Source organism: Grammomys surdaster, unplaced genomic scaffold, assembly GCF_004785775.1.
Source record: "Grammomys surdaster isolate TR1022 unplaced genomic scaffold, NIH_TR_1.0 165, whole genome shotgun sequence".
Taxonomy (NCBI): domain Eukaryota; kingdom Metazoa; phylum Chordata; class Mammalia; order Rodentia; family Muridae; genus Grammomys; species Grammomys surdaster.
The window spans coordinates 17,010,090-17,018,347 of record NW_021604613.1 but is presented as its reverse complement, the minus strand read 5'-3'; the positions used below and the strand labels follow the sequence as shown (position 1 = coordinate 17,018,347).

At 40.8% G+C, this 8,258-nt stretch overlaps 1 protein-coding gene across 2 annotated transcripts in view; it reads right to left on the bottom strand.

Moving 5' to 3' along the window:
* Window positions 1-8,258, bottom strand: part of Adam23 (ADAM metallopeptidase domain 23) — a 141,156-nt gene that overhangs the window by 68,579 nt on the left and 64,319 nt on the right. For both annotated transcript variants that reach the window (XM_028765604.1, XM_028765603.1), the window contains exon 4: window positions 3,387-3,450. In XM_028765604.1, coding sequence (XP_028621437.1) covers window positions 3,387-3,450 — 64 coding nt within the window. The remainder of the gene's footprint in view (window positions 1-3,386; window positions 3,451-8,258) is intronic.

Below are 8,258 nucleotides of genomic sequence, written 5' to 3'. Positions count from 1 at the left end.
ATAACAGCGTTTGCTCTCAGAGTACCGGTGCATCAGGACTTCCAATATTAACTCTCAGAGTACTTTAACTATCCACACCTATATTTTGCCTCATGGCCCTCACAGGCTATTTATGATTCCAGGCTCTTCTAGTCAAATGACAGTATACATACCATTCCTCCAGCCCCAGGTCAGAGATCAGGAATGAGAAACCTTGACACGCCTACACATTAACTTCCCTTTCTGGTGCTCTTCACAAAAGATTCCTTAAATATCAAGGAAGCAAATCTTTGTAAAGTTCATTTTTAAGTGCTTTTAAAGTGCTTTTAAATTTATGCATGTAATGGGAATGCAAACGTATGCAAAATTTCTCATAGTCTAAGAAGCAAAAATTGTCATTGTGATCAAGCCATAAAATATATACAACTCTTTGATCCAGAGAGCCTTATTCTTATCATTAAACTTGCAGCAATTACTGTGTTCAGACCCCATCTGGGAAATGTTTCCTTAGGAAACACTAGGCAAGGGTGGAAGCAAACTAAATATTAAAATATTTTTAAATAAATAATAACAAATAAGTTAGAAGAACATTATGCAGTTTTTAAAATAATGATTCAGCACCGGTAAAGGTTTCATGTATACTAAAGTATTTATATGATAATTAGATTTTGTAAATCTTGCATAGAATATGTGCACAGCATATTCTTGGGGCTTGGGAGCATGTATATTTATACACATATAAGTAAAAATCAGGATGCTACCATTAATTCATATCTATAGATGAGTGAATTTGGGTACAGAGCTGTTTTAGAGAAAATGAAAGAAAAGGGATGAACACAAAATCAACCTACAGTGGACACACCTTTGCCAGAGTTGATGTAGCTTTTGCTTTAAATATGTTACAACCACAGGAGGCTTGGAATATCTTATTAATAAGAAGGCCTCATTTGGGGTACCTCAAATGAACTCCATATACCAATTAGCTATTGCACTTCTAAAAAAAAATATCACTGAGCTTCTTAGAGAAAGGTTTGGGTCAGGTTACTGCCGCTGCAAAGGTGGCCCATTTGCTGAGTCTGGGGAGTCCTTGTGTGAGCTCCTCTCCTCCAGGCTCATGAGTCAGCACATAGTGCTCAGAGTACTGGCACAGCCCACAGCACTGTGGTTTTGTACAAATGCCAGCAAGCACCATTCCCGCACTTGAGTTGGCACTAATGGTCCCTTTCCATAACGTTAGTCTCAGGGAGATTTGAAACTCCCAGATGCAGCTGGAGGAGAGCTGACAGTGTAATAAGAAGCACATGGCAGATGTACCCACCATTAATCAGACAGACCTAAGTCCTGAGAAACGCCATGGCCATGAGCAGTGTTTCCAATGACGGCCACTTATAAGCATGTGCCAAGAGGGTATGGGCTAGGAAACCCAGGTCTCCCTGGCTTACAGCTATGCAGGTCTGCATGTGAAACTTGCCTCTGCTATGCTGACAGTCATTAGCCATCAGCAATATACCAACTGCGTTTCCCCCATTACTTGTTTCTTGCTTCCTTCCCAACGTCTATGGCTTACATGGGCATTATTGAACGTCCATGGCACCTGGACAGCCACTAAAAGTCCTAAGTTCTTTTCGGTGTCTATTCGGTAGATTTGCTGTCTGACTGCTGTCCATTCTGTGGATTTTCTGTAAATCACTGCTTGTCCCACACTACTGATAATATCTCTCTTGCTTTCTTTTCACCCCATTTTTTTTTATTGGTCCTTCCTGTTGAAAAGATCACTTCCCCCTGACAATTTTAGGTATATGAAATTACCTTTAAGTGACAGCCTGTGATGGCCCTGAGCAGGTTTGCCCCCTTCTCTGTACTTCTGTATCTTTCATTTTACTGCAGGAATAAGAATATCCACCTCATGGACCTGTTGTAATGGTAAAGTATGGAAGGCCTAGGGCTACAGCTCAGTGGTAGAACACTGCCTACCATGCTCAAGATCCTGAGTTTGGTCGCCAGCAAGAAAAATAAATAAATAACATTCAATAATGAAACAAAGTTAGACATAATAGCACATGCCTGTAATCTCAGCATTTATAAAAACTAAGGCAAGTGAACCTCAAGTTTGTGGCCAACCTGGGTGAGGTGGTTTGAATAGGTATGGCCCCAACAGATTCAAGTGTTTGACTGACTGGCCACAAGGAGTGGAACTATTGGGAAACGTGGCCTTGTTGAAGGAGGTGTGGTTTTGGAGGAAGTGTGTCACTGTGGAGGTGGGGCTTTGAGGTCATATATGCTCAAGTCTGGCCAGTGTAACTCAGTCACCTTCTGCTGCCTTTGGATCAAGATGTAGAACTCTCAGCTCCTTCTCCTGTACCCTGTCTGCCTGAATGCTGCCATGCTTCCCACCATGATGATAATGAACTAAACCTCTGAAAATGAAAGCCAGCCCCAATTAAATGTTTTCCTTTATAAGAGTTGCTTTGGAGAGGCAGGCAGATTTCTGAGTTCGAGGCCAGCCTGGTCTACAGAGTGAGATCCAGGACAGCCAGGGCTACACAGAGAAACTCTGTCACAACAAAAAACAAACAAAAACAAAACAAATAAACAAACAAACAAACAACAACAACAACAACCAAACCAGAGTAGCTTTGGTATGGTATCTCTTCACAGCAATGAAACCCTAACTAAAACACTGGGCTACAGGCCCTTAAAAATGGGTGGGGGAAGAAGAATATCCCCAAGGTCTTATTTTGAAACCTGCCTCCTACCCTTGGACATCAGTTGCCTGCACTAAACTGTCACTGTAAGAGGTCACCCAACCTTGTAATTCTGATTCCATGGCCATGATCCTGGTGAAGCATCCCTAATCCAAGTCTCCAAAACTCTGGAGCACCAGCCTGGCAGCAGGAGTGGAAAATTCCATGCACAAAACTGTTTTGTAAACAAAATTATCTAAAATGAACAAGATTACCCTTCAAGCTGTGTGTATTAGATATAGGTGAAACATAATGAATTTTCTGTTTAAACTAGAGCCCTGTCCCAAGCATCACTATGTATAGGCAAATAGTCTTTTTTAAAAAGCATTTAAAGCCAAAGGACTTCTGGCCCCTAGTCTTTTAGGTAAGGGATACCCAAATGGTATTTTCAGTGCTAATATGAGACTATAAAGCTCATATGGCCATTCAATAAGGTAATAAGTATAAAGTCAAAACAATAAAATTCTCTTATGGCCCTAATGCACAGAATCTAATGCTGCCTCAGCATCTTAAGTTCTCATGAATTCTTCCTCAGTAAATCAGTTCCCTTGCAGAGGAGGCCACGTGATCTTCTTGACAGACATCAGAATAGTGCAGTGAGCGCTGGTCGGTTGTAGGATGGATGTACTGTATGCTGCAGGAGACCCGGCCACTTTACTATACCTTAGAGTACATCTGCTTCCCGTCTTCATAGTGGATCTCCACGTAGTCAGAAGACAGCAAACCACTGCAAAGGAAAGAAGAGAGACTGATTCCTGCAAACAAATGGTAGAGGTTTAAAAATAGTTCAATAAATGGATGACAGGCAGATGAAAACCACAGATCTGCAGTCCATAGTCTGGGCAAAGGAGGCTGTAGGCAAGTCTTAAAACAGCGTCCAGCAAAAAAGGAAACAAAATGTAGGCAATCGAAAGGACACCCTCAGATTCAGTACCTAGTGGACATGTCAAAACTACCAAACTAAGTTGCATGTAGAAGACAAGCGCTTTCTCTCTCTCCTCTCTCTCTTCTCTCTCTCTCTCTCTCTCTCTCTGTCTCTCTCTCTCTCTCTCTCACGCGCGCGCGCGCGCACACACACACACACACACACACACACACACAAAATGCTCTAATGGCAATTTTTTAAAGTGTGGCTCAGTGGGGAGGAATATAGAAAAGAACTGGCAAGCACTTCCCATAAAGGCTAGATAGTGAACACGCGACTCTGCCAGCTGTGTGGTCCCTGTGGCAACAATTGACACTGCCACCCCATCAGCAATATACAGACAAATGAGTGTGGCTGTGTCCCGGTAAAGTGTTACTTATGGAGAAAGATATTTGAATCTCCCACAGTTTTAATGTACTATGAAATAATGTTATTTTAAGTTTTGAAATCCATTTAAAAATGCATAAGGCCATCAAGATGGGCCAATAGACCAAAGCATTTACCACACAAACTCAACAACCTGAGTTCAATCCCCAGAGTCCCCCAGTGGAAGAATAGAACTGACTACTGAAAGTTGTCCTCTGAGCTGTGAGCATGCATGTGTGGGTGCACACATAGTATATACATCATACTCAAAATCATGTTTAAAAATAAATTTTAATTTAAAAATTTAAGAATATAAACTTTGAAGTCAGAGTTGGGTTTAGACCTAGCACAGCCTATGAATGGAGGTATCGACAGGGGTAAATTTCACTAACTTGTATAAAATGAGACTATCAAAAACGTGAGAGTCACAGGGCACTGTGAAGATTAAACTGATTAAACCACAAGCATGCAGAACTTAGCCTAGAAATTAGCGCTGGGTGTTCATTGTTGAGCACTGTGACTGTCACCATTATAACTTTAAATGCACGCACCACTGTAAACATGGATAATAAGCTCTTGGTTATGGGTGTGGAGGGAGACCTGAGTGTGAGCTTTCTTGATAAGGACCAATGCCTCAGACCCATGGGAATTTCAAAGCCTTCGTCTGGTCTGCCTGGAAACGTTGACAGTTTGTGCAGAAAGTATCAAGTAATTCCAGGTGGTTTACCGCCTGAGGCTGTGCCCGCCCGACAGAGGCCTCCCACCTAGACTTACTGCTCCTTTCTGTGCTGCGTATACTAACAAGCATCACGAGGTTTGGGGTTGTTGAGCAGTTGATGCCGCTCCATCAGAGCAAGCATGGCACACCTGATTTCAGCTGTTCTGTACACCTAGGTGTCTGATTTGTCTTCATTCCTTCATCACCCCGTAAGGTTTTCAGTATGAAGTACAGTGCCAGGTGCTCTGAACCCATTGCAGAGGGCTGGGTTAGGACATCTGGGTTTCTGTCCAGATCTGTCACCAAGAGTAATGAGAGGAGTGACAACTCACATTTATGGGCCACTTATTCTATCTAGGAGGCATGAACTCATCCCTGAACCACTTATGTCTTAAATGTAGGTCTTTGTTCCTTCTACAAAATGAAGGGCTACAAAAGATGCTCCTTCATATCCCCTCCTGCTTAGACATATTGACTTTCTAGAAGTCACTCAACAGTGTGTGTGTGTGTGTGTGTGTGTGTGTGTGTGTGTGTGTGTGTGTGTGCATACACATACACACACATGTATATATATATATATACATATATAAATATGATATATGTACAGTGTGTGTATGATGTACGTGTGTGTAAGAAAGACAGACAGAGACAGAAGAGAAAAAGCCAGTGGTCAATATCATTCTTTCCTCAAGAGCTCTCTGCCTTATTTTATTGGGATCTGAGGCTCGCTAACTCAGCTAGGCTGCCTAATCCTCTGGTCCCCACTTCCCGCAGCATGTGCCACGATTTGGACAGTTTTTTACACAGGTTCTAGGGATTTAAGTCAGGTCCTTATGCTCACAAGTCAGGAACTTTATCTCCCACATGAACTTGTGATATTTTTAATTCATCAAATGATTACTTTCTTAAGTGGTAATGAAGACAATCACAGACACTTAGGTTAATACATTCATACAAACATAAGCTTGTTACCTACAGTTATGCTTCTGTCCTTTAGTGCTTTTGGGTTGTTCTTTTCTTTAGACTTAGAAGTGAAATGGTTTGTCAATTGCTATTTTCCTCACTGTGTGGGACAAAGTGTAATAGTATAAACAATAATATAAGGGTTGAAACTGGGTGAATAGACAGTGGTGAGGCTGGGAATGAAGACTGCGGAAGTGATACATGAGGTAGGTAAAAAGAATTATAGGTTGAATAGAGGCTTTGTGTGAAGTTAGACAAAGATAGTGAGCTAGGCAAGACAGGAGTGTGGGCACAGTTCATGCAGACAGAGCTGCAGGCAGAGAACCATCTTAGCAAGTGTGGATGGAAAGGGGAAGGGCTTCAGACTATAGTATTACAAAAGGGATTTGACGACTTTCTAAAGGACATGAGAAGCTATTTGGAAATTTCACAGCAGAGATGCTTCTCAGGTCTCAAGTGAGATACCCGTGGGCCATAATACCATTCTGAAACCATAGACTAAGAAGAACAAGAAACTAGAGGCTGTGGATTCTTAGTGGAGAGAAGAAAGGAAGAAGAGTTAGATGGAGAATCTGAGACAGGCTTTAGGTATATAGTGCAAAGGGTAAGAACCCCCACTCAGTGGGCTTAATCAACCAGCATGATGCAACTCCCTTCTGAGGAGGGAGCTGCTGAGCACATGAAGCAATTACATTTTCTATGGTTACCAGCGTCTCCGAGAGCCAGGATCTGCTGTCGGCCCAACTGGTGACATTCCATCCAGAAGAAGTAGCTCCTCTAAGACTAGCCCTTACCAGTCTTAGGGAGAGAATTCCCTGCTTCTTTTATTTTCAACCTGTTTTTAAAATGGCACTTCATCCATGCCATATTCCAGAGGAATGAGAGAAATGGCTGAAAGAATACAAAACAAGCCAATGGAAAAAACTATCAGGAATAGTTAAGAGTTAAGTAAGGTGGTCAGATACAAAATGAATATGAAGCATATACTTCTATATAAGCCAGCAAAAAGTATCTAGAGATGATATGAGGACTTTCCAGAATGATATCAAACTTTGCCTATATATATAATACCCAATACAAATGTTAATACTTACATACCCTAAGAATAAGCAAGTATAAATAAATATGAAGAAAAAGACACATGAAGTTAACAGCAAATCCTTAGTTTAAAAAATTAAATAAGTCATAAGACAAGTCCTGACTGAATGAAGCAATTCCGATCCCCATGGCAATAGCCCATGTTGTAACAATGTCCACCTCCCTCAACCTACTTGGATATTAGTACAATTCCAAACAAAATCTCAAAAGTTTTTTTTAACATGACAAATGACTCTAAAGTTCATCTTAAAGAAAAAAAAATGTGTGTCATTTTCTCAACTAAAATAACAAAAGCAGGACTTTGTGTCAGCATTGCAGGAACTAAGATGAAGAACATGGTCTTCAGCCCAAAAGGCACAGAAGAATATCAGAAAAGTCTCGCATCTCGCGTTCAGATGACAGCATCAAAGGGTTAAGAATGGCACTGAAATCTGCAAAGAGTGGAAAACTGAAAGTCATCAGGATGTCATAAAACAGGAAACAAGTCCAGAAAGAAAAGGAATAAAGAAGCCACATATTTCAGTCATGTGACTAATATTAGGGAAAATAGATCACTATCCCACACCCTATAGCAAACCAAGATTCTATTTATTAAGGTTGTGTGTGTTTAAAGTAGAGCTGTTTTAGGGTTTTACTGCTGTGAACAGACACCGTGACCAAGGCAACTCTTGTAAGAACAACATTTAATTGGGGCTAGCTTACAGGTTCAGAAGTTTAGTCCATTATCATCAAGGCAGGAACAGGGCAGCATCCAGGCAAGTATGGTGCAGGAGAAGCTGAGATTTCTACATCTTAATCTGAAGGCTGCTAGCAGAATACTGACTTTCAGGCAGCTAGAATGAGGGTCTTAAAGCCCATACCCACAATGACACACCTACTCCAACAAGGCCACACCTACTCCTACGAGGCCACACCCTCTAATAGTGCCAATTCCTGGGCTGAGTATATACAAACTATCACAAGAGCCATAAGCTGAGTATAGATATCCAGGTAAACACTGAAGGGAGATCTTTGAATATATGACCTTAAACCCAAAAGCATAGATAAAACTATAAAAATTAAACTACAGAAATACAGACAATTTGTTAAAGCAACCAACAGTTCAAAACAAATGGATTAAAAAAATACTTGTAAAACAAGTTAAAAACAAATATTTACTCCCCTTCATGTTAGGTCTTCGAAAAACTAAGAACAAGAGAAAAGCAGACAAAAGGCACCCACAAAATCAAAATCAAATATTCAAGGAGCGACTCATGCAAAAACTGAACAGGAAATGCCATGGGTGATCAGTCATTTACAAATGCACAATTATAAGAGCAATATAAGACTTGAAAATTAAAATAACATAGGAGTAAATTTACTCAATCCCGTATAAAATAAAAATGAATGATAGTAGGAAGTACTGGCAAGTTTGTTAGAAAACTTACACTCTAGCGGATCATTTGGCAAACCATGTCAAAGCCTG